General features: G+C 41.2%; 1 protein-coding gene and 1 long non-coding RNA gene across 3 annotated transcripts; one reads left to right on the forward strand and one right to left on the reverse strand.

Moving 5' to 3' along the window:
* Position 1: 1 nt before the first annotated feature.
* LOC137427591 (uncharacterized) lies at positions 2–24,299 on the reverse strand. 2 transcript variants are annotated; one of them, XM_078777990.1, is made up of 9 exons: positions 24,156–24,299; positions 18,620–18,730; positions 16,672–16,855; positions 15,729–15,874; positions 12,788–13,259; positions 12,006–12,736; positions 11,619–11,669; positions 8,965–9,630; positions 2–162 (listed from the first exon to the last, which is right to left on the reverse strand). In XM_078777990.1, the coding sequence occupies exons 1-9, from the start codon at positions 24,201–24,203 to the stop codon at positions 136–138; spliced, it is 2,436 nt and encodes an 811-aa protein (XP_078634116.1). In that variant the 5' UTR covers positions 24,204–24,299; the 3' UTR covers positions 2–135. The 2 variants fall into 2 exon arrangements, with proteins under 2 accessions (XP_078634116.1, XP_067973297.2); XM_068117196.2 differs by having other exon boundaries at positions 12,006–13,259.
* LOC144892259 (uncharacterized) lies at positions 5,332–9,274 on the forward strand. The gene is made up of 2 exons (XR_013623475.1): positions 5,332–7,128; positions 8,553–9,274. It is a non-coding gene; the product is annotated as an uncharacterized LOC144892259 (long non-coding RNA).
* Positions 24,300–27,221: the final 2,922 nt, after the last annotated feature.

Below are 27,221 nucleotides of genomic sequence, written 5' to 3' on the forward strand. Positions count from 1 at the left end.
ATTGAGCAATCATTGAAGCATTTTAATTCTGGTTAACAGCAGATCATTTTTATTTTTGTGACATCATTGCTTTGTTAATTCTGCAAACGCCAACAAGGTCAGATGTCTCTCCGCTGGGTTCGAGAACATTCTTCATCAATGTTGTTTGGAAGACTTCTTGCTCTGTGAGCGAGAGGAATGGGATGAAAAGAGTGAGGGAATTAAGAGGTGGAGAGATGGGGATGTATCCACACTTTTACCAGTAGTACATTGGAAGGTTTTGATTATGGGGAGGAGCATGAAGTTAGTTGGAAAATGGGGATTTGAATCTTTAAAACTTAAACACTTTTCTTTTTATGAAACGCAGTTCGCCAGACTTACAATGTCACAGGTGAACAGGTGAGACATTTTGGCCGATCAGGCCCATGCCAAATACATTTTTAGTTCCTGCAGGTAGTGCAGTTGTCCCGCATACAACTATAGTTCCTAGCAATAAATTTGCCCTGGACACCGGCACTTTTTTTTGAAAGATACCATGGTTCTCATCCTGAAAACTTTCTACGATGTCTTGAATGTTTTTGCTAGAGAAAGGAAAGTGTTATTTCATGGGAGATTTTAATTTTAATTTGCTTACCTGTTCCAATCATGAACCCACTGACGACTTTGTTAATACTTTTGACTCGTACGGATTTCATCCTCCGATTGACCAGCCAACTCGTATTACCCTTCAAAGTACTGCCCTTATTGACAACATACTGACGAATACTGATGATGATATTTATGCAGGTATCCTAAACACTGACGTCACTGATCATTCACCTTTATTTCAGATTACTCCTTCATGTTTTCTAAATTCTACTTCTGTCCAAAAGAGTTATGTCACCAGTGATATCAACTAAAACACCTTGTGCTCTTTTACTGCAGACATCAAATCCATAGATTGTGGGGGGAAGTCCATAAATCCCATCAAGCTAACTCTGCATATGATCTTTAGCTCTTACACGAGCCTCGATCTTGTATACAAAAAATAATAATAAAAAACCATAAAAAATTTCTTTCTCTTTTCACGAACTCTTACAATCGCCATTTTCCACTTATTACCGAAAGGAGTGGCAGAGGAAAGACTAATCATCCATGGCTCACCCAATCCATTATCAACTCCTGTAACTACAAAAATAGGCCCTATTGGCGCTTCTTACATAATCATTCTGAGAATAATGGGTGACATTATAAAAGTTACCGTAATCTATTAACCGCTATTATCCGACGTGCCAAAAAGAATTATTACATCAATAAATTTAACATGAATAAAAATAACATGAAAAATACGGCGTGAAATTCATAAAATACTTGGTAAAGGTAATATATAACCACCTTTAGAGGCCATTTTTCCCCGCAAAGCGGTAAAACCTTTACGTTTCAGCGGAGCGGTAAAAGCGGTAAAACTTGGTAAAGGTAATAAAGTAGATATTCCGGAAAATTGTTCCTAAGGGCAGGAGGTTTACTCCAATCAAAGAGATATTGCTATAAATCCTTCAATTCTTATTTTACCAACATCGGCGCTTCACGAGCTGATAAAATCCCACCAACGAACACGCACTTTAGCGACTATTTGCACAGTCGCAATACTTCATATTCTTTCCTTGTACCAACTAATTATTTTGAAATCATTGAGATTGGCAGGAACCTGAATAGTTCGGCCAATTATGCCTATGATGAAATTCGTTCTTCTGTGGTAAACAACAGGCATTTTAAGGCCATTTTCCCTGCAAGAGCGGGGGTTAGCCTTGCGGTCCCCATGACAATGTTCTCCATTTTGCCCTATTTTCTGCATCTCCCCTTGTTAACCCCCTTGCCCGCATTTCTTCTTCGACCATCTTTAGCAAAGTCTTTGTCGGTCTTCCCCGTCCTCTACTTCCTTCTCCATTCACTTCCATCACTCTTCTCAACCAGTCACTTTCATCCTTCCTCAACACATGACCAAACCATCTAAATCTGCTTCTCTTCACAGCATCCATCACAGGCTCTATTCCCATCATCTTTCGCAATTCATCATTTGTCTTCCTCTCTCTCAACGAGACTCCACACATCCACCAAACCATTCGCATTTCCACCCTTTCCAGCTTCGTTGCTGCTCTACGTTCATTACCCATGTCTCGCTCCCATAAATCATAACACTTCTCACACATGCAGCATACACCTTTCCCTTCAGCTTCAACGACACTCCCCTCCTCGTCAGCACGCCACTCAGTTCCCGAAACTTCTTCCATGCACATCTCACTCCAGCAACCGTTGCCGAGTCTGATCCACCTTCTCCATTCAGCATGTCTCAGAGGTAACAAAATGTTTTCACACCTTCCAGCTTCACGCCGTCTCCAAGATCCAACTCAACATTTCCTCCATCTGCAGCTCCCTCTGTGCACAGCTTGCACTTGAATGTAGCTGCCACACTGGTTAATGACCCTTTCAAACCACTACATTTTTGATGAACCCACTCAGCACACATTGTACAACAACAACAACAGGCATTTTAAGGCCATTTTCCCTGCAAGAGCGGGGGTTAGCCTTGCTACTATGACAATGACAATGTTCTATGACAATGTTCATGACAATGACAATGTTCATGACAATGACAATGAACTATGACAATGTTCTCCATTTTGCCCTATTTTCTGCATCTCCCCTTGTTAACCCTCTTGCCCGCATTTCTTCTTCGACCATGTTTAGCCAAGTCATTCGCGGTCTTCCCCGTCCTCTACTTCCTTCTACATTCATTTCCATCACTCTTCTCAACCAGTCACTTTCATCCTTCCTCAATACATGACCAAACCATCTCAACCTGTTTCTCTTCACTGCATCCATCACAGGCTCTATTCCCATCATCTTTTGCAATTCATCATTTGTCTTCCTCTCTCTCAACGATACTCCACACATCCACCGAACCATTCGCCTTTCCACCCTTCGTTGCTGCTCTACGTTCATTACCCATGTCTCACTCCCATAAATCATAACACTTTTCACACATGCAGCATACACCTTTCCCTTCAGCTTCAACGACACTCCCCTCCTCGTCAGCATGTCACTCAGTTCCCGAAACTTCTTCCATGCACATCTCACTCGAGCAACCGTTGCCGAGTCTGATCCACCTTCTCCATTCAGCATGTCTCCGAGGTAACAAAATGTTTTCACACCTTCCAGCTTCACGCCATCTCCAATATCGAACTCAACATTTCCTCCATCTGCAGCTCCCTCTGTGCACACCTTACACTTGAATGCAGCTGCCACACTGGTTAATGACCCGCTCAAACCACTACATTTTTGATGAACCCACTCAGCGCACATTGTACATTGAATGGAATTCACTCCGAAACCCTTCCTGCACACAGCACACGGCCACTTCCCAGTTCTTTCCACCTCACCACATGCTTTACCACTTGCCATCACCTTCATTTTTCCAATATTCACCCTCAGACCTTTTGTCTCCATACATTCCTTCCACTTGTTCATCTTCTCCTTCAGTCCATCCATACTTTCTGCAATCAACACCAGATCATCTGCATACAACAACTCCCACGGTAAACCCTCCTTTACGTTCTGAGCCAGCACCTCCATCACAGCTACAAATAGTAGTGGACTTAGTACCGACCCCTGATGCATTCCCACCTTCACCTCAAACTCACCACTGTTCCCGTCCTTCGTCCTTACAGCTGTGCACGCTCTTTTGTACATTGCCATCACTACTCTGATCAACCATTCCTCCACTCCTAACTTCCTCAATGCCCATGTCACTACTGCATGTGGAACCCTATCGAATGCTTTCTCCAGATCAACAAACCCAAGAAACAACTTCTTCCTCTTCTCCTGCAACTGCCTCACAATAAAAAGCACGTCTGTCGTTCCTCTTCCTGGCATAAATCCAAACTGCATTTCGTCAATCTTCACTTTCTTCCTTATCCTCCTCTCCAACACTCTTTCCAATACCTTCATTCCATGCTCCAATAACTTTATCGCTCGATACGAGCCACACTCTAAAGGCTCACCTTTCCCCTTGTATAGAGGGACGAGGGTACTCAGTTCCCAATCCACTGGAATGTGGCCTTCTTTCACGACCAGATTGCAGATCTTTGTCATTCTCTTCACACCCCAACTTCCCGCTGCCTTCAACATATCTCCCACAACTCCCGTCGGCCCTCGCGCTTTTATACTCTTCATTGCTTTTATCGCTTCCTCAACTTCATTCTCGGTTATCTTCTCTGCCGGTCCTAAAACTGGGTTACTCTCTATGTTGCCATCCCATTCATTCTCTGCATTCAACAGTATTTCCATGTATCTCTTCTATCTTCCTTTAATTCCATCTGGGTCCACAACGATTTATCCCACTTCATCCTTCAAGCAACTCACCCCCATCACATCACACCTCTCTTTCGCTATCTGCTTTGCAATCCTGAATACCGCTCTCTGACTCTCTTCCAAATCGGTGTTCTCCGAACATTTTGCGACATGCCTCCTGCGCCTTTGCTACCTCTTTCTTTGCAGCCTTCTTGGCTGCCTTATAACTTTCGTGCTCTGCTTTTTCTGCTCCCGTACCCTTCGCCTTCTGCCACTCCTTGAACTTCTTCCTCTTCTCGTCAATCCTCTTTCCAACTTCTTCATCCCACCACCATGTTTCCGAGTGCCTCTGTGGTCCTTTTGTCCATCCACATACCTCACCAACGGCTCCCAACAGACTAGCTTTCATTGACATCCAACCACTTTCAAGCTCAACCACATCATCCTCGACCATACTCAGCCTCTCTTTAAATGCCTCCCTTACTGTGACCTCTTTCAACCTCCACACCTTCATTCTCGGTTGGTACTTCACCCGCCGAGTTTCCCTCGCACCTTTCACCCTTTTGTCACAGACAACCAAGTGGTGCTGCGAAACAGCCTCCTCCCCCGGGATCACCTTTGTGTCCCGGAGGTGCCCGTAATTCTGTGGTAAATTCGGTCATATTTTTTTTATTTCTCACTCCTTAGCTCATAAAATATTCAATTTATCTTTTCTTAATGTTTCTATTCCTCTGAATCTGAAGGTCGCCATGGTTACTCCTGCTTTCAAAAGTCACAATCGTCATGTCGTTCACAATTACAGACCCGTGTCTGTTCTTTAGTGTTTTTCTAAAATTTTGATCACAATATCCTTCTCTCCAAACTTGATTTTTATGGTGTTACAGGTTGTGCTCTTGAATGGTTTGAAGACGACCTTACTAATAGGCAACAATTTACAGTTGTAAAAAGTTATAATTCTTCTTTGAGACCGATCAGCCATGGGGTTCCTCAAGGATCTGTACTTGGGCCTCTTCTTTTCTTATTATATGTTCATGATCTACATACTTGTTGTTCTTCATTATCTATTTTTCTTTTTGCTGATACAACTCTCATCTATTCCAATCCTTCTCATAGCTCTTTGATCAACACTCTCAATCATGAGCTCATTAAGGTTTCATCCTGGTTTAAATCAAACAAATTCTCTATGAATCCCAATAAAACCAAGTGTATGTTTTTTAGGATATCCACCAAACCTCTGACATTATTTCTTATATTTACATTGACAATTAACCCATTACTTTTGTTCATTTGACGAAATTTCTCAGTGTTATCTTGGATGATAAACTTTTCTGGACTAATCATATTTTATTGATTGCGAAGATTATTTCTCGAAACACGGACGTACTGTCGAAACTTCGTACCTTCCTTCCTCCTTATATTTTTTCTCCCTCTACAATACCTTAATCCTCCCTTATCTGAACTATTGTAAAATTGTCTGGGCATGCTCTATTTACAATCAGCTACACTCACTCTCAGTTATTCAAAAGCACGCCATAAGGATCTGCACCCTCTCTCATCCACGTGACCATACTGCACCTCTTTTTACCAAACTCAACACATTGACGCTTTGTGACATCAATAAATTACATACAGGGATACTTATAGCCTGGTGTTGGCTTCGCGGTTAGGGTGCTGGCTTGGGATCCTAGGATCCTGGGTTTGAATCCCAGTCGATCGCTGAATTAACGCCAGGGGGGTTGATTCAGCCTGTCATCCTTCCGAGGTCGGCAAATTGAGTACCAGCTCACTGGTAATTCCCTGTGTCGCAAGAGGCGACTCACAGTGTTGGTGGCAGGAAGGGCATTCGGCCATAAAACGTTGCTTCAAAAAGGGGACCACGGTGCCCATAAACGGCCAACCCTGCTCTGTGGGGAAAAATGGCCTCCAAAGGTGGTTCATAGACGGGGATACTTATGCACAAGCAAATTATCAAACTTCTTCCACAAGTATTTTCATCTTACTTTACAGTTGTCCGTGATATCCACTCTCATTTCACTAGATCGCAACATAACTTATTCCTACCTTTTACTCGTACAACTTACTCCATTAATAGTTATTTTGCACCACGTCTTTGGAATAGTATTGATGGAGCAGTGAAGGCCCAGTCGTCTGTGGGTCGGTTTAAGTCTTCCTATAAACAAAATTTGAGTTGGTATTATTGTTGGTTTCCTTTCTACACGTTGATTTCTTATTCACTTTTGCAAGTCTTGCCTTATTATTTCATTCTTTTTTATTTGTTCACTCTTGTTATTGTTATTCATTGTATTTTTGACTATTTTTCCTTCATTTTTTAACCATTCGGTATCTTAATCTAATTTATCGTTTGTCATTTATATTGCTAGTCCATAGGAATATCAATACAAGCCTTGGCTTCTGAATATGCCTTCATATTTGCTTCCCTTATATATTATCTTGATTGTATCCTTGTGAGTTTTTAAAGTTCCGAAGTATTACTTTTGTATATTTTTGTTTGACTCTCCTTTGCCAACTATGGAAATAAATGTTTCTTTGAATTGAAAAAAATGAATCGAGTCTAACCTCCATAACTGCAATGCAGATGAAATATCAAGAGCGTTCTGATTGCACACTCCGAGAGGCAGCACCCCCTAGTGGGACCTCTTGTGATCTACTCGTTAGACTGCTGGTTGTCGAAATGAGACCACAAAGACCTTTCCAGGCTCCAGCCTGTTTGTTACATGGTCAAGTCCCCTGCTTTTCATTATGGTGTTATTTCCTGTACATATGCCAATTGGGTGATTTTTACCCTCGCCACAGGAGAGGGTATTGCATTTGAGTCTGTTTGTTTGTCTGTTTGTCCGCACAGAATAAATATGATTTTCTCTGCAACCGTTGGTCCGATCGACAGGAAATTTTCACCATAGGTGCAACTCCACCTGTAGAATGTTTTATTGATAAATATGACGTCATAGGTCACGTGGTTCGGCCGCCATCTTGGAAAAACCGAAAAACTTTGCACCTCCATATCTCCGAAAGCACAGAATTGAGAAAAATTGAGACATGGCTCATTGTAAAGAACTCTCCCTGGGGAATAAAATATGTTAATGATGATATCATAGGTGCCTCCATCATGACGTCATAACTTGACAAGTACAAAACTTCATCCGATCAAGATTAAATTTCTTGAGCATAATCTCGGAATAAATTAGTTTCGGAAAAAAATAATGATGACGTCATCGGTCACGTGGTTCGGCCGCCATATTTGTTTTAACACAAAAGCCTTAAAAACCACTGAAAATACATCCTGGTGAGGGTTTGCAATCTCTGATTGCTCTTTTTCTTGTTGTAAATTGTAATTTGTTGGTTTTATAGTCGCAACATTGCAGCAGGTCGTTTTTCATTTGTATTTGGTTGAACAGCCGAGCTGTTATGTCCACTAGGTAGGGGTAAGGGACAGGCCATTGGTTGGAGCATAGATTGGTGGGTGGGGTGGACAAAATTTCCACCACCTTTGGGGGGTGGAATGGGGGAATCCAAATTTGGAAGGAGGAAAAGGAAATGTATGAAGTAGGTGGTGGAGCATTAAAGTTGTTGCTGTTTTCTGCATATCATAATGCTCATGACATACATCATGGCTGACCTCATGTGAAAGCCATTTGAAAAAATATTCCTGGTTTGTTTAAGTTAGGCAGCAGTCAACGAAACAAATGAAACAAGAAAAAGAGCAATCAGATTGCAAACCCTCACCAGGATGTATTTTCAGTGGTTTTTAAGGCTTTTGTGTTAAAACAAATATGGCGGCCGAACCACGTGATTGATGACGTCATCATTTTTTTTTTCTAAACTAATTTATTGCTAGATTATGCTCAAGAAATTTCATCTTGATCAGATGAAGTTTTGTACTTGTCGAATTATGACGTCATAATGGAGGCACTGATGACACCATCATTACCATATTTTATTCCCCATGGAGAGTTCTTTACAATGAGCCATGTCTCAATTTTTTCTATTCAGCGCTTTCGGAGATAGAGGTGCAAAGTTTTTCGGTTTTCCAAGATGGCCGCCGAACCACGTAAACGATGACGTCATAATTATCATTAAAAAATTCTGCAGGTGGAGTTGCACCTATGGTGAAAATTTCCTGTCAATCGGACCAACGGTTGCAGAGAAATCATATTTAGTCTGTGCGGACAAACACAAACATACAAACAAACGGACTCAAATGCAATACCCTCTCCTCTGGTGAGGGTAACTAGAAAGCATCTGAAAATTCAACGCCCATCCACATCTGTTTGTATTCAGATGTCTTCTCTTCTTCTTCTTCGTAAGCTAAACGAAAAGTATAAAAATAAAAAAAGTGAAAATTGACTAAAAGTTGACGACAAAGCCCAAATAGTAAATATAAATTTCAGGTCAATTGGATGAAAATGGATGATTTTAGGTGATGCTGACCTTTGAGTTTTTGACAAAATTATTAATTTGTCTTCCCCATATCATCATAATAATGCTTTGTTGAAAATTAGATGACAATAGCTTAAAATGGTAAAAAAAAAATTAAAAAAAAATGGACAGACAAACACAGAAGTGATTGCAAAACCGCATCTTCTGCTGCGCGGAGGACGGACTAACAAATGCATGACGAAAGCCAGGTTCACTTACTCGGCGTTTCCTCAACCCTCGAACCTTGCGCTGCGGTAGTGTCGTCGTCACATCTCCACTACCAAATGAGCCTGATGAGACCTCTGTCGGCCCTCCTTCGGTGCGGATGATCTCAGTGCGGGTCACCTTGGTGCCATTACTCAAGGTTTCCACCCAAACACGCTTGGTGACTTTGCTTGTATGATGAGAATCCATCGAGGACATCCCTCCTGTCATGGATTCGCCATCACTGCCAAAACTGGCGCTTGCTGCACCATGACCTGCTCTCATCTCAGCTATGAGACGTTTCATATCGTCAGAGACACCAAAACTATCCAAAAAACTGTCTTTACCAGTTTCTGAAGCAGGCTTAGAGCTATGTGAGGATGACGACGTTGAGGAAGTGAAGGTGGTTGATCCTGACGAAGAGCGTGACGACATATGGTCGGTTTCAGGTGAAGACGGAGATAATGCAACAGGAGATAAACTACTACTGGATGAGGTAAATGTGCCTGTTGAGCTTAATCCTCCAGAAGATAAACCACCGCCAGTATGATCAAAGGCGGGAAGAGATTCGAACTCTGGAAGTGGTTTAAAATCTGTAAAAGTGTGTTCATGGTCCCTTCCACCTGTTGAGGTCGGCATGCTGTGTGAGCTGCTGCTGTATGAAGTGTGACTTGAGCTGGTCTGCAAGGAAGAAAAATATATGTTCAAAATGATATTATTCATCCCTTGAAGAACACAATGACAGGTGTTTAAAAAAAATAAAATTTGTATACAAGATCAAGGCTCGTGTAAGAGCCAACATTCATCACAAAAAGACAAACGGACACATAAAACATAAGATAAAGGGAGCGGGAGACAAGATGGGGAGAGAGAGGGAATCACACAAGTCCAACATTAGAGAGCGGGGACAACGGGAGATCTGTGGGAGGGAGAGGGCTTGGGGGGAGGAGGCATGGGAAGGGGGGGGAGGAGGCATGGGAAGGGGGGGTGGGTGGGAGAGGTATAAAACACATGGACACTGCAAGAACTTCCAGGAGAGAAGTCGGTATTTCAAAAAAGTGGATCTGGAGTGAATTAACGGGGGTTAAATTTTGTTTAGGAGGTAGATGAATTAACAGTTCTACATATTTCAAGAAAGGACGTGATTCGACTCGATGTTCCTGTGTCACGTTTCCAACTCATCTAATCTATACGAGCTGTGTGTGCGCTCATCGCTTCGGCTCATCGGTTTAATCAAAATAACAGCAAGTTCACTTCACAAACATATTGCATGTCTATCTGTGTCTCAATGAGGATGTAAAATGAAGTAATACACACAAAAAAGGATCTTCTATAACACGTCATAGTTGTTGCTGCTGTCGTGGTGGCTGTGGTTGTTGTTAGTGTGCTCCTTCCATGCAATTGCTTCGAGTTGGTTTATTGCTTCGAGAAGTATTACTATATATAATTTTGTGTGCTCCTTCCAAGTTTGTTCATACTTTATTCTAAAGGGTTCCTGCTGTCGGACCATTGGGCTACAGTAAAGCTCTAAGTCCTGCTTCTTCTTCTTCTTCTTCTCCCCTCCCCGAAAGACAGGCTTTTAAAACAGGAGTCTCTATGATTAAACTGACACTAATTTTTGTTCCAAGTAAATCGATTATTAGCTTTCTAACGGTACCATTTTTAGCTCACCTGGAACATAGTTCTGGTAAGGTATTAGCATCGCTCGGCGTCTGTCATTCAGTATGTAAACACTCGGATCTTCTTCTTTGAAACCACACACCATTTAGGTTTTAGACGAAACGTGACCACAACCTTCATCTCCCAGTGATGTTAAAACGAATAGTCCTATTTTCACCAAACTTTGTAAAACTTCTGAGGACCAAGACCTCCTGATGCCTTGCAAATCCCATCGAAAAAAAATTCATATTAAGTCGGTCAATTTAAAGGTTAAAGGTCAAAGGTCATTACGATGCCGGGATTGCTTCTTTCGACTTCGTCTGAAAAAGTATTCACCCAATTTCGATGCAACTTGGTAGGAATCATCTCCGCAAGGTGCTTCCACAAGTTTGTTCAAACCATCGGCTAATTTATATATTTTGTGGGTCAGCAACGAAGGTTGGAAAGGGTGGAAATGCGAATGGTTCGGTGGATGTGTGGAGTATCGTTGAGAGAGAGGAAGACAAATGATGAATTGCGAAAGATGATGGGAATAGAGCCTGTGATGGATGCTGTGAAGAGAAACAGGTTGAGATGGTTTGGTCATGTATTGAGGAAGGATGAAAGTGACTGGTTGAGAAGAGTGATGGAAATGAATGTAGAAGGAAGTAGAGGACGGGGAAGACCGAGAAGACTTGGCAAAAGATGGTGGAAGAAGAAATGCGGGCAAGGGCATCGTCCCCATGACGAGAAGATCGTCATGGGGACCGCAAGGCTAACCCCCGCTCTTGCAGGGAAAATGGCTTTAAAATGCATGTTGTTGTTGTTTGTTTGTATCCACACTACCAGTAGTTCTCTGGTTCTAACAGTTGAGTGCAGGGGCCTTGCCACTATTTTTATGACTACAAGACAGCAGGAACCCTTTAGAACACACACCCTAGACAAGATTAACCAAAGTGATGTTCCAAATTGATCTTGCCGGATGTCCACTTATTTATGTTGGTTTAAGTAACACCGATGGTTGATCCTACCTGTGTCGAGTCGAGTATCTTTGTGTCCTTGCTTCCAGAGCCAGTTCCACCCTGAAAAGAACACAAAAACAAACGGGCAATGTTTTGGAGGTGTTCCAGAAATGCAAATTAATCATGCATTGAAAGTCTGTTTAATGTCTGACCACAGTTTCATTTGGTTATGATAATACCAATAAAAAGCATGTCATGTTACACAGCCAATCGTGGACTCCCAATGGCATGACATGGTTTTCTTTTTCCAAATACGGATGTAAAGTGAAAACGTTAATTGTATCAGTTTATAAATCCTTAGGTTTCAAATTTGAGTTTCAATACCCTTCATATAAGGTCGGTTTAAAATTGGCATGTACTGGATAAGCTATTTCATATAGGGAGTAATTGCCGTACCGCAGATGAATGCGTAAAATGAGGAGCGGGTGTTTGAACTCCAGACTCTTGCCGGAAGTTTTCCTCGGGGTAGTTCAGGTCATGTTCCGATCCATGCCGGCCTTGGTAGTGGAACGTGGTGTGGCTTTCTGGAGGATGCCTACTTGTGGTATAATGCTCAGTTATTGTTGTTGATGGTGACCTGCCGCTTGAGTCATGACTCCCAATGTCAAGTGTCGCGCCACCAACCGGATGAGTGCCCACATCTGTTCTCCCAAGCCCAGGAGTTAAGTAGTCCATGCCACCACTTGGATATGCTGCACCAGTTCCTGTTGAGCCGAAGCTTGAGTGTGTGTCTGTTGAGCCGTAGCTTGAGTGTGTTCCTGTTGAGCCTGTACTTGGGTGTGTTCCTGTTGAGCTGTAGCTTGAGTATGTGCCTGAGCCTGTGCTTGGGTGTGTTCCTGTGGAGCCTGTGCTTGGGTGTGTTCCTGTGGAGCCTGTGCTTGGGTGTGTTCCTGTGGAGCCTGTGCTTGGGTGTGTTCCTGTTGAGCTGTAGCTTGAGTATGTGCCTGAGCCTGTGCTTGGGTGTGTTCCTGTTGAGCCTGTACTTGGGTGTGTTCCTGTTGAGCTGTAGCTTGAGTATGTGCCTGAGCCTGTGCTTGGGTGTGTTCCTGTGGAGCCTGTGCTTGGGTGTGTTCCTGTTGAGCCTGTGCTTGGGTGTGTTCCTGTTGAGCTGAAGCTTGAGTATGTGCCTGAGCCTGTGCTTGGGTGTGTTCCTGTTGAGCTGTAGCTTGAGTATGTGCCTGAGCCTGTGCTTGGGTGTGTTCCTGTTGAGCCGAAGCTTGAGAGTGTGTCTGTTGAGCCGAAGCTTGAGTGTGTTCCTGTTGAGCCTGTGCTTGGGTGTGTTCCTGTTGAGCTGTAGCTTGAGTATGTGCCTGAGCCTGTGCTTGGGTGTGTTCCTGTGGAGCCTGTGCTTGGGTGTGTTCCTGTTGAGCCTGTGCTTGGGTGTGTTCCTGTTGAGCCTGTGCTTGGGTGTGTGCCTGTTGAGCCTGCACTTCCACTTGCATAATGTGTATCAGTCCTAGTTGGGCCAGTGTGCATTGATGTGACCACGGTACGCTCAGTGCCAACCAAGCGATCGACGGCAAACAGGTCAGCCCGTGCTAAGAGGGCTGCGGCTTTCTCTAGCCGTTCACTCATCTCCTTGTCCAAGTGGTAAGTGACAGTCTTGGTACACGCTCCTTTGCATGTGCGCAGCGCCATGTCGATATCAATCTGCAAAAAAGCAATGGTGAGGTTTATTGTGCAGGTATACCGAAAGTTGAGCAACATCTTCATCTATCAATTTTACTCTGTTGTCAAATAATTATGTATTATCATAATTTTAATAACGGTGATTATTTTAATCTGATATTTTAATCTGGGAGGATAACTCAGAGGCAGCATGCTCACCTTTGAGATGTCTAATCTGGGTTGAGTTCCTGACTTAACCATAAACGGTCACACTGGTGCTTCACAAGCAGGGCATTGCATCAGTGAGAGTGCCATCCTTTGGAGGATCGTTAATTTGGTGTTCCATCTGCAAACTATTGGTGGATGTTCAAGATCCGACAGTGGCTGTCACAAAAGTTGGCCATTGTGTGCTGCCATCCTGGCAGAACGTCATATTCCTGCCTCAAAAGAAAGGCTTATTTATGTCCGTGTTAACCCAGAGCCAGCTTTCAAATCCGGCAGGATGGCTTAGAAGTATGCATATACGAATCTCAGCCATCCAGCCTGAGTTTAAATCTCGGCCCAGTTATAAATTGTCATTCTGGTGCCTTGCAGGTGGTGCGAGGCATCGATGTGTGTGTGTGTGTGTGTGTGTGTGTGTGTGTGTGTGTGTGTGTGTGTGTGTGTGTGTGTGTGTGTGTGTGTATGTGTGTGTGTGTGTGCACCATCTCTCCAATGGAGATGAAACTGGGCGTCCCATCTCCACGCATTAGTTGATGGACGGAAACATCTCAGGCTTTCCTTCACGAAGAATACGCGAGGTTCCGAGGTGTATCGCCGGCACCTTGGCCAAATTCCAAAATTAACCTACAGGGGATAGAGCATCAGCAGCACGGCCATGCCCACCTCAGGCAATGATGTTACTCGCAACCACTTGCTACATATGAAAGAGGAAGAAGAAGATAAGGAAGAAGTAGGCACCTGTCAGAGTGATGAGTTCCAGTGGACAAAACGACTTTCCTTTGATACCTCCTTCTCTGATGTGACCTTTCCATAGCTATATCCACTTGTCTGCACTAATTTCCAATAATCTAGATCTGTAGGAAATTTTTGTATTCATATAGGAACATTTTAAAAAGCCAGGCAGAAAGGGGCAAACTATAATTGGTGTCAAAAATACCTTTTTTGTATGCATAGTTTAGGCTTGCGTAAGAGCTATTACACAGAATTCAGCAGGATGTAAGAGACAAAAACAGGATGCAAAAAACACGCATGCATGGAGAAGGAATCGCTAAGGTGGAAAAATTGGAAACTTAGGAGCGATTTGGGTGGGATTAACAAGATCATGGTTTTGGATTGGGGACAATCTAAGATGGTGGTGAACAGCTTTGTTGAAGACCTGGAGGGAAGAATGAGATTGAAGAGAATGTGGAAGTTAGTTCACAGGTGGGAAAAAGAAAAAACAAATGAGTGGAGGTGAGCAGTGATCCTGGATCCAGATAGGTTCACCAGAAGGGGGTAATGGTGGACTGCGTGAGCCATGCAGAAACTTGGGGGAGGGACAACACAGTACGGAAGGAGCAGAGGGTGCAAGGCCAGAAAGGCGGTGGTAGAGGACAGAGAGACTACCGACCTGTCTGCGAAGGCAAAGTGATAGGCCTATAGACTAGCTTCAGCGCGGGAGATTCCAATAATCTTAAAGGCCTTGTTATTTGAGCAAGATGTGAGACAGGGGAGCCAGCCCAGAGAGGAGAGCAGTATTCCATCAAGCTGCAGATGAAGGTCTTTTAGGTGGATATGAGTTCAGGTGTGCCAAGGAAGGACTTTGCATGATGAAGGATGCCCAGTCGGCGACTGGCTTTGGACGCCAGCTTGGAAATGTGGGTTTTCCATGAAAGATCATGGCAGATAGTGAGACTCAAAAACTTAAGTGACAGAACTTCTTTGAGAAGATTGTTGAGGAAGTAGATGGGAGGGTTTTCCAGATGGTCTTTTCAGAGAGACATCGTAAGTGTGTGAGATGTGTCAGGATTGAAAGACATGTTGCACTTGTTTGACCAGTCCGTGATTTTGTCAAGGTCTGAATAGAGGGAAGAGGCTGATGCCTACCTGCCTGAAGGATGAGGAATGTCACAGCAGAGGATGGAGTCATCTGCAAATAGGTAAATAGGATTTTCCAGAGTCAGAGATCGTTTATGAAGATCAAGACTTGGTGGTGGATAATATGACCGTTGCGCAGAAGTTCCGCAGACTTATGAATCATGCCTTCAGATAGCAAGTAATGCATGTGGGTTGCTCACAAAGATTTATGTGGATCAACATCCGAAGTTTCGATGCACACACCTAGCTCTGGGCCTTCGTTCACACACCTAGCTCTTGAAACTTTGGGTTTATTCCAGACTGACCCTTTTCTGTGAACACACCTTAGGTAGTGTGAAAAAAGAACTTGTAACACAATATTACCAAGTGTTTCACACAGGCTATATTCACCTTTCAAAACAACACCCTGGCAAGTTGCGAGTAGGTACCCACCTCGAGGCGAAGGATACTTTGAAGTTGTGCGAGCAACGCTGCACGCAGCTGCTGAAGTCGCCTCAGTTGTGCGACAATGCGGTTTTGAAGGTGTAGCACATACTGCTCCAAACGATGCAGCAACTTCCCATGAGATTCATCCACCGCTGCAGGAACAATTCAAATTGCTTGTAAAAGGGGAGCCTGAAACCACATTCATTACTCCTCGAATAAATAGCTCGTGAATAGTAGAGCAACTCGCATATTGAACCCGAAAAAATGGATCTGTGGCTGCAACTGCAGTGTCACTTAAATCTTAGGCCACAGTTGATTGCCCACCTTTTAGAGAGATGCTGGGAGATCACTGTCTTTATGAATGACTGATTTATTTGTATGCATTGGGTACATCATTTTCTGGGGGCACGGCTTTGCCACTGATGCAATGCCCCCTTACCAGCCAGCTGGTACTCATTTTGCCGACCTTGGAAGGATGACAGGCTGAGTCGTCCTGTCTGGTGCTAATTGCTACGGTACGACAGGGGCTTGAACTCAAGACCCTCGGATTTTAAGCCGGCCACCTTAACCATTTGGCCGACAAGTGTCTTGTAATGAAGGGTATACGTTTACCTTTTTTGCGTATGGTTCATACTTTAGGGATTGTTCGATACAATAAAATAGATGGCAATTGACTGTCCCAATGCACAATTCCTTGCCCACATGTGCGCTCATGGCATGCTTGCTTTTAGGGATCGACTTCCCGAGGAATCCATCTTTCTGTCGAATCAAGATTACCCTGAATCCAAAGTACAGCATTATAGAGTTGCGGAAGTCACCAATCGCTGACTACAATGGTAACGAATGGGATAAACCAACCAATCAGCATTACAGTTAAGTGTTTGATGCCCCTATGGGGCCTTCAAGATAAATATGATGCGGGAGTGATATTCTGTGCAAAGATACATGCCATTTGATTCGGAGAGGATGGTGTTTGCCTGATTGTGGGCCTGTCGAAAGTTCACAACCAGCGTTTTGCCCCGGTTGTCGATGGCATCCAAGCGAGAGACCAGCGAGTTGATGCGAGTGCTGATTTCCGTTTCCCCGGCGCGCATCAGCCATGACAGGCGGCAACCACTCGGACACACTTTGCCCTGTGCCAATACCAGAAGAAAGTCATGAAGTGGAATGTACATCAGCAGGGGGGAAACTGGAGTCATTCATAATGGAGCAACTTTTGTTTAAAAAAAAAAAAAAAAGGGAATGAGTTGAGCACAATGAGTGGACTTGCATCGGATTGTCCCCACAACCATATTGTCCCCATCTTAGATTGGAACCCACAACAGTGCAGTGTCCTGACCAATAGGTCACCACTCACTTTACCTTAATATAATAACAAGTTCAAGAACCAGATATTATACGATCTAGCAAGTTTCAACACTGGTTGACTCAGCCTGTCATCCTTCCAAGGTCGGCAAATTGAGTACCAGTTCACTGGTAATTCCCTGTGTGTCACAAGAGGCGACCAACAGGGTTGGCGGCAGGAAGGGCATCCGGTCATAAAACATTGCTTCAAAAAGGGGACCATGGTGCCCGAAAATATAAATGTATCAAAATATCAATATCAAAATATCAAAACATATAATATCAAAATATCTAAAATAATCAAAATAAAATAATCAAATATATAAAAAAAATCAAATAAATAAAATAATCAAATAAATAAAATCAAAAAAAAAAATAAATAAATAAATAAATAATCAAAATATCATCAAAATCATCAAATATCATCATTCATCAAATATCATATTGATATCATCAAATATTATTGATATCAAATATCATCAAATACAAAATATATCATCAAATATTACATCAAATATTATTATATTGACATCACCAAATATCATCAAATAAATCAAATCAAAATATCAAAATAAAATATCAAAATATCAATATCAATATCAATATCAATATCAATATCAATGTCAAATATCAAATTAACACCAGGGGGGTAGACTCAGCCTGTCATCCTTCTGGGGTCGGCAAATTGAGTACCAGCTCACTGGTAATTCCCTGTGTGTCGCAAGAGGCGACTAACAGGGTTGGCGGCAGGAAGGGCATCTGGCCATAAAACATTGCTTCAAAAAGGGGACCAAGGTGCCCGAAAATATCAATATCAAAATATCAAAACATATAATATCAAAATATCAAAAATAATCAAAATCAAATAATCAAATATAAAATAAAATATAAAATAAATAAAATAATCAAATAAATAAAATCAAATATAAAGAATATCAAAAATCAAAATATCATCAAAATCATCAAATTCATCAAATATCATATTGATATCATGAAATATTATTATTGATATCAAATCATCAAATATTGATATCATCAAATACAAAATATATCATCAAATATTACATCAAATATTATCATATTGATATCATCAAATATTGATATCATCAAATAAATCAAATCAAAATATCAAAATAAAATAATCAAAATATCAACATCAAATTAACACCAGGGGGGTTGACTCAGCCTGTCATCCTTCTGAGGTCGGCAAATCGAGTACCAGTTCACCGGTAATTCCCTGTGTGTCGCAAGAGGCGACTCACAGGGTTGGGCGGCAGGAAGGGCATCCGGCCATAAAACATTGCTTCAAAAAGGGGACCACGGTGCCCGAAAAAAGGCCAACCTCTGCTCTGTGGGGAAAAATGGCCTCTAAAGGTGGTCATTTAAAGTTTCAACACTCTGTTCACAATGACCCAGCGCTACGTGAGACATGTCTCGAGATTCATCCAGAAAATCAGCTTCATTGACAAAAATCAAGATCACTCAGAGTTCAAATATGGCTTTCTCAGGAAATACAGGGGAGGGCACCTATTGTGACGTCATTGTATCCTTACTTTCAAGGAGTCTGTGCATAAATTGTAGTCCTGCGGGCTGCATTGCTCCCTGCTCTGTGCTCCGGGCATATTTGGCCGTGGCCCTCTCGGGGTCAACTCTTCGGCACCACCCTGAAACAAACATAGGAAGGAATAACAGTAACCAGACCGTGTTTGGAAGGAAGGGAAGCATGCATACTACTCAATAAAGGTTTTCTTTCAATTCGACTCAACTTTATGTAAAACTGCTGTTCATATCCTTGTATTTGTCATCTAAATAATAAAAACTAAAAGCACAAGAAGTACATGAAGCCGAAAAACACGGATGGTAGGTGTTTGTCATCGAAAGCGCTGCTATCTACTCTGTCTGTCAACTGCTGTAGGATTGACCAAAGGCTCCGACGTATGTCCGACATAAACTCTTGCAACCCTTGCAGAAACAGCACAGGTCGAGTGGAACTCTGGGGAAGCTGGAAACGTGTAATATTGGGAACTTGGAATCTTGGGGACCTGGAAACATGGAATCTTGAAAACTTCGAATATTTTAAACCTTGAAGCTTTGAATATTGGGAACTCAGGAACTTGGAAACTTGGGATTTTGGAAACCTGGAATGTTGAGAATGTGGAATTTTGGAACCTTAGAATCCTACAATATTGGGAACTTTGCATCTTGAGGACTTGGTAATATGAAATCTTGGACAGAAAAATTAGACAACACAAACATTTATCAGGCTTTATTGCAATACAGCACAAATACTTGATTCAGCAAATAACTCACATAGTCCATCCACCCAAAGGATGTGTAAGCTGATAGTGTACGAGGATTCACCCTCTGTAGCTTATAACCTTTATTTATTCACTATTCCCACACTCCCAGCTCCCCTCCTTCCCAAAGATCTTCGATGACCCTTGACACATGGACAGAAAGTAAGAAACAGCCATGAGCTCACACTAAACTATAAAAGTGATCAGATCAGTGAATCATCTGATATAAATATTTTCTACTTTACAAATTCTCATATTATGGAAAGATCCCCAGGTCCAAATCCAACAGGTTGTGTTGATTTGTTTGTTGTCCACCAATGTCCTTATCCAAATGCAATTCATGGGGAAACATCATTGTCTGGCATGTGAGATATATATATATATATATATATATATATATACATATAATTTTTATAAACAGGAATCAAATTCCTGCAAGGGGCTAAGTGTGAAAAAATTGACAATGCGGGGCTCGAACCACGGACCTCCGTTGATAACGCGTCAACAGCAACAACAATTTATATACATATATATATATATATATATATATAGATATAAATTTTATTTATGTAGCACTTTTCAAATACAAAGAAATCTCAAAGTACTGAACAAGGGAAAATCAGTTGATCAAGTAAAAAGAAAAGAAGCAAAAAAAAGGTAGTAAGAATCAAAATAGAGTCGAGTAAAATTACAAAAAAGAACAAATATCAATGAAAAATAAGAATTAAATTTCATAAAATACAAAAAAACAATGGGAAAAAAAATATATATATATATATATATGTATGTATATATACATACTAGCTTGGCTCGGCTCGCTACGCTCGACTCACCACACGTCGTTAGAGGAACGGGCTTGTTTTAGCTGAGGATAATGACTGTACCTGAGTTGCTGTGTGGTCATGATTTATAGTCAGGTTCACTATGTTAACAAATATAATTTCGTTCAAAATTTTGGTAGATTAGCAAAACTATACATTTTTGGAATATTCAGAGCATGAGGAATCCAAAAATTAATGTTTGCATTTGCATAGACACCTTTGCGAAAATGACTCAGGACAGTGATGAAGAGTCAGGTTTACTATGTTAACAAATATAATTTCGTTCCAAATTTTGGAATTAGCAAACCTGTACATTTTTGGAATCTTCAGAGCATGGAGAATCTGAAAATCAATGTTGGCATTTGCACAGACACCTGCATGGCCGCCATTTTGGATTTTGAAAATGGCCACCATAAAATACATATTTTGCACGATCTCGGCTTCTAGTCAACCTAGAGACTTAATTTAAAAAAATATTTTTTTTCCAAAAACTTTTTGTTTCCCCCCCCCCCCAAATTAAAAAAACAAAAAACAATACCCTTAGGACATACACACGGGAGAGATAGGTGCATATCAGAAGTTTGGTACGCTTTCACAAAAGTTTGAGGGAGTAGTTCAGTGACAAGACAACACACACTGCACACAGGTGCATATATATATATATATTCAAAATAAAGACCAATTACTGCACTGCAGTCACAAGAAGGAAGCTGGACATTAACAATACATGTATATGTACGTATGTATATGTATATATATATATATATATATATATATATATATATATATATATATATATATATATATATATATATATATATATATATATATATATATATATATATAAATATACACACACTTGGCATTTAATATGGAATATTTCTTTTGTGGGGGTGAACTTACTTTTCAAGATGACATAGAACCAAAAGTTCATTGGAATTATGTTGAAATTGTTCTAGATTTTGTTAATGTGACCTTTAAAAGAAACAAAAACCACATTTGACATTTCGAAGCAAATAAATTGATCCTTGAAAGTGATGTAAACTGATATCGAACTCAATTCACGGACAGTACTGTGTTAAACTTCTGTACGTTTTCCAGAAGTATCTCTTTATTTTGCACATTAGCAAAAAAAAATTTCAACAAAAACAAAAGCTAAATTATGACTGGGATTACGGACAGTAAAATTACAGTTCAGTACTTCGTGTAACCCCCACGAGCATTCCGGAGAGCACGTACACGTCGAGGCATGCTGTTCACGAGATTTGCCAAGGTTTGGACAGGAATCGCTTGCCATGCAGTGACAATAGCCTGCTGCAATTCACACACAGAGGTCGGCTGCTGGTCCAAGTGGTCGATTTGACGCGTTAATTCTGCCCACAAGTTCTCTATCGGATTCATATCCGGGGACATGGCAGGCCACTCCATATGCTCTACACCACGGTCAGCAAGAAAGTGTTGGATCATGCGAACACGATGAGGCCGTGCATTGTCATCTTGGAAGACAAAGTTTCCTCGAAAGGCTGCACGAGCAAATGGAAACAATGTTTCTTCGAGAATGACCCTGTACTTGAACTGGTTCAGGTTTCCATTCAGAACAACCAGGCCAGTTTTGCCCCCTGCATGAAAAGCAGCCCAAACGGTCACCCCACCACCTCCAGCTTGGACTCTCGGCACTATACAATCTTCGTTGTGGGCTTCATGCTCTTGTCTGCACACTCGGACGCGGCCATCTTGACGATAGACCAGAAATCTAGACTTGTCACTGAAGGTCACGTGATTCCAGTGTCCTGGCTGCCATTGACGGTGCTCTCTGGCCCACTGCAACCGGCGCTGGCTGTGTTGTCTGGTCAGGCGTGGCTTTCTCAGGGGACGCCTGGCACGATGGCCTGCTTGAACCAGTTGTTGGTTGACTAGCCTTCTGGATACAGGCACATTTGTCAGTTGCTGCCACTCGGCCCTAAGCCGATTAGCTGACTTGGTACAGCCCTTGCAGACTAACCGGTGCAGCTGGCGATCATCTCTCCTTGTGGTTCTGCGTGGACGTCGTGGCCTCGGTATTGGAGTAGGGACACCCCTCTGAGCATTTCGTTTCAGGATCTTTGACACCTGACCTTGAGTGATGCCATACTGCCGAGCAATAGCACGCTGTTTCATGCCGGAATTTCGTAAAGCCACCACTAAATGACAAACAGCATTGTCGAGTTGACGGACCATCTCCAGGGGAAGCGGCAATAACTTTTGTAGACGTGCAGCAGTTGTTTTCCACTAATACAGAATGCAACAACCCTTATATACCCGATTGTGAAGCCAATCGTCAAATGTACCTGTCCGTACATTTTGTCAAGCCACCTGTGATTTTATCCTGTTATTGACTTCTTGCTGCGACAGACAATCAGTGACATGGTTCTTTTAACAAAGAAATCACCGAAGCGTAAAAGAAACTCACCAGATTGATATATCGAGTTCAGAAAGTAAACCCGTCAAGAAAAAAAATAATTCCATATTAAATGCCAAGTCTGTGTGTGTGTGTATATATATATGTATATGTATATGTATATGTATATGTATATATATATATATGTGTGTATATATATATATATATACATATACATATATATATACATATATATATATATATATATATATATATATATATATATATATATATATATATATATATATAAAGGAGAAGTGTCTGTGTGTGTGTCTGTCTGGATGTCCGCTTATAACTCAAGAACTACACATCGGAGAAAAGTTTTAGACACAGATTCGGAATCAGCATAAAATCCCGGTGGTTTTAGGCTACGTTTTATTTTAATATCAATGGTTTAAAAAAACCGCGCCAGCTGCAATTCCATGGTGTAGTTTGTGGCGGCGCTAGACGTTCGGGGTGTATTGCAATGGTTTGTCGGGTTTGGCTGTGGGTCCAGAATAGCTCCCATTTCCTTATGTTCTTCCACTTTTATTTTGATTCTTCTGTTACAACGCCTTCCTTATCTACCTTATATCCCCCCGACAAGGCCTCTACATAATTTCATGCAGCAGAATTTCATGCATTTGAGTGAAAGAAGTGAGACGAAGTTGTAGGAGGAAGAAGAGGCGCGGTCACTGTGGAGGCCTCGATCGTGAGTGGAAATGGCGGGAATTGCGTTTGTATCGCAAAGTAAAGGATCTGCATTCATTTCTGAACTTGCATTGGTGGATTGTTATACATCTGCATTATTTTTCATTAAAAAAACTTCATGTTGAACTTGAAGGCTCCAAGCACGGACTATATATATAGCCCTCATTGAGGTAAAAATAAAAGTAAAAAGCCTATCGCTTGCCAAGCTAGCCGTTTCCCCCCTCCCCCTCCACTCCCCTCTCCCCCCCTCACCTCTCCCCTCTCACCTCTCCCCTCCTCTTCTCTTCTCCCCTCTTCTCCCCTCTCCTCCTCCCCCTCCCCCTCCCTCTCCCTCCTCTTCTCTTCTCCCCTCCCCCCCCCGTTCTCCTCCCCTCCCCTTCCTCCTCCCCTCCCTTTCCTCCTCCCCTCCCTTCCCCCGCCCGGCAATGCCGGGTACTTCCCATGGCCAGCTGTACGTGGGCTGCTCGAGGGTTGGAAAACCAAGCAATCTTTATGTCTTGGCACCAAGTAAGAAAACCAGAAATGTTGTATACCAAGAGGTTTTGAGAAATTGAAAATTGACAAAACGTCATGTAGGAAATGTACTGTGATATTGCTCTAAAATATACATGTTCTTTTCATCATATATTTGTCTTATTCTTATTCAACCCGGGCGAAGCCGGGTACCTCAGCTAGTATATATATATATATATATATATATATATATATATATATATATATATATATATATATATATATATATATATATATATATATATATATATATATGTCAAAGGCAAAACCCACAGTATTTTAAAATCAAAATATAAATAATCAGTTCAAGTGTGGTATAAGTGTGGCATACCTGGCAGGTGAGAAAAGCCACAATCACGGAGAGATATAGAATCCACATGATTGCAATTAAAGTCTAATGTCGGAGGTTAATTTTAACAGCCGAAGCTCCAGTTCCATACATACATCTTGCCTCCCAGTTGTTGCCTTTTATAGTGAGTACCATGCCGTGGTTATCGCCATCAGGAGGTTTCCATTGGTCGCTTTGCCTGCGGTCGGGTGGAGGGAAGTGCAGTGAAGGGTTGATTGAACTTTTGCAAGTCTAGGTTTAAGTGAACTGACGGGAATTTGGGATCAGCTTGTGATGTGACACTTGCACAATTGTTTGCTTTTTTGGGGGGTTGGGGGGGAAGGGGGGTAGAGAAGGGCGGGCATCCGGTATCATTTTCTGGAAAAAGGTTTGACTTTTACCATCAGTCACTCAAATTGATTTCATTGACCATAAGTGAGAGGGGGAGGAAAAGGTGGGCATTGTTATGCTAATTAATATGAACAATACAATACAGAATATCAAATGGAGATCTGAAGAATTCTTGCAGTTTGCGCAACACTTGGACACAGACAAAGATTCAAGCACCCACTCCGCCAACAGCAACAACTCGTAGGACCAAGGCAGACAATCCAAACACGTAAACAACAACCATGATTCTTAATGCAAATTTACCTTTCCACCAATATTGGATCAATCCAGTGAAGACTCGATAGAGAGCATACCTCCGCCAGGCTGAACAGTTGAAGTTTTGTATCCCACCGATAGTCCGGATATAGATCCAGCCCTAAACCATCCGTCATCGAGGTTTGGGCCCTTTAATCCCAGAACCTCTCCAAACAGTGGGGCCTCAACCTTAGTTATGTACGGAATTCATCCAATGTGAGAGCAGATTTGAATTTAGGTAAATTTTTGTAGATGTTAACGGCATCAACTTTTAACTCTCTGATATCTACTCACTGATAATGATACAAATTGGTTTGGAAAAACAAGAGTATAAAAAAAGATTATTGAGATTGTTCAGTTGTGGAAAATAAAAAAGACGTTGAATTTTTTTTCTTTTCAATTTGGGCCTGAGAATCGCTGATCATTAACCTATTTCTGTGAAATTCTGTGATATTTTGTGATTACTCCATGGTACCCAATAATGGTCATCTATTGTACTTTTATTTTTGCCTAAAAGAAAAACAAGAAAGCATCTGAAAATGCAAAGCCAGTCCACGTCCATTTGTATTCAGATATCTTCTTCTTCTTCTTTTCTGTATGTTCAAAATAAAGAAAACGGTTTTAAAAAAATACAAAATGAAAATTCATGATTTTATGCAGCCTTGACCTTTGAGCTTTGGATCTAAAAAAAAAATTAGCTTCTAGTTTTTGATTGGTGAACCAATTCAGTGACCCAATATGCAAATTCTTAAAATTTCAGGTCAATTGGCCGAAAATTGACAATATTATGCAACCTTGACCTTTTGATCTAAAAAAAAACAAACAAAAAAAATCAGCTTCTAGCTTTTGATTGGTGAACCAATTCAGTAACCCAATATGCAAATTTTTAAAATTTCAGGTCAATTGGATGAAAATTGACGATTTGATGTAATGCTGACCTTTGACCTCTTGACCAGCTTATTAATTTTCCTTCTCCATATTCTCATTATAAAGCTTTGTTGAAAATTTTATTTAAAAAAAAACAAATGGTAAATTGAAATTTCAGGTCAATTGGAATAAAATCGATTTTATGTAACGCTGACCTTTGACCTTTTGACCAAATTATTAATTTTCCTTCTCCACATTCTCATTACTAGGGCATGCCCATACTATATCTATATCTAAAATTATATCCCCCCCCCTCTATTTACATGAAATGGTTTGGTCCAAAGCGAACGGCTTGCGAGTACGGTGACAATCCCCCCCCTCTATTTACATGAAATGGTTTGGTCCAAAGCGAACGGCTTGCGAGTACGGTGACAATCCCCCCCCCCCCCCTCTATTTACATGAAATGGTTTGGTCCAAAGCGAACGGCTTGCGGAGTTTGGTAAAGAAATCGCCATAGCGTGCACAAACGCGCAGGAAAGCGAAAGAATCGCAAATTAGTTTTAATTAGTTTTAAAACATAGTTGAACGCCAACATAGTTTGCCAACGTGAAATAAATGAATACGCTCTCAAATGTGCCGTCCGAGGCAGAGTCTGTTCGGCACGTTCGGCACACGTGATAGCTCGCTGCTCTCTGATTGGTTGAATCGTTTTTTGGACATAGCTCGGTAACTACTTGTCCGATTAATATGAAACCTTGAAAAGGCACATCCTCGGGTCCCCAGCAATATACCTGGCAAGTTTAAAGTATATCGGACCCGTGGTTGTCGAGAAACAGCGGTCACAGACATACAAACATACAAACATACACACAGAGATTACTGGAATTATAGATAGATAAAGCTTTGTTGAAAATTTGATGAAAAAAAACTCAAATGGTAAATTGAAATTTCAGGTCAATTGGAATAAAATTGATTTTATGTAACGCTGACCTTTGACCAAATTATTAATTTTCCTTCACATTCTCATTATAAAGCTTTGTTGAAAATTTGATGACAAAACTCAAAAGGTAAATTGAAATTTCAGGTCAATTGGATGAAAATTGACGATTTGATGTAACGCTGACCTTTGACCTCTTGACCAGCTTATTAATTTTCCTTCTCCATATTCTCATTATAAAGCTTTGTTGAAAATTTGATTTAAAAAAAAACAAAATGGTAAATTGAAATTTCAGGTCAATTGGAATAAAATTGATTTTATGTAACGCTGACCTTTGACCAAATTATTAATTTTCCTTCACATTCTCATTATAAAGCTTTGTTGAAAATTTGATGACAAAACTCAAAAGGTAAATTGAAATTTCAGGTCAATTGGATGAAAATTGACGATTTTATGTAATGCTGACCTTTGACCTCTTGACCAGCTTATTAATTTTCCTTCTCCATATTCTCATTATAAAGCTTTGTTGAAAATTTGATTTAAAAAAAAACAAAATGGTAAATTGAAATTTCAGGTCAATTGGAATAAAATTGATTTTATGTAACGCTGACCTTTGACC

This window comes from Myxine glutinosa, chromosome 5, assembly GCF_964187855.1.
Source record: "Myxine glutinosa chromosome 5, kmMyxGlut1.1, whole genome shotgun sequence".
NCBI classification, from domain to species: domain Eukaryota; kingdom Metazoa; phylum Chordata; class Myxini; order Myxiniformes; family Myxinidae; genus Myxine; species Myxine glutinosa.

Coding starts and splice junctions, on each gene's coding strand:
- LOC137427591 (XM_068117196.2), bottom strand. CDS start 24,203: ATGTGGATTCTATATCTCTCCGTGATTGTGGCTTTTCTCACCTGCCAG. Junction 18,731..24,155: donor TGGCTTTTCTCACCTGCCAG/GTATGCCACACT, acceptor TGTTTGTTTCAG/GGTGGTGCCGAAGAGTTGAC. Junction 15,875..16,671: donor CATCCTCTCCGAATCAAATG/GCATGTATCTTT, acceptor TTGTTCCTGCAG/CGGTGGATGAATCTCATGGG.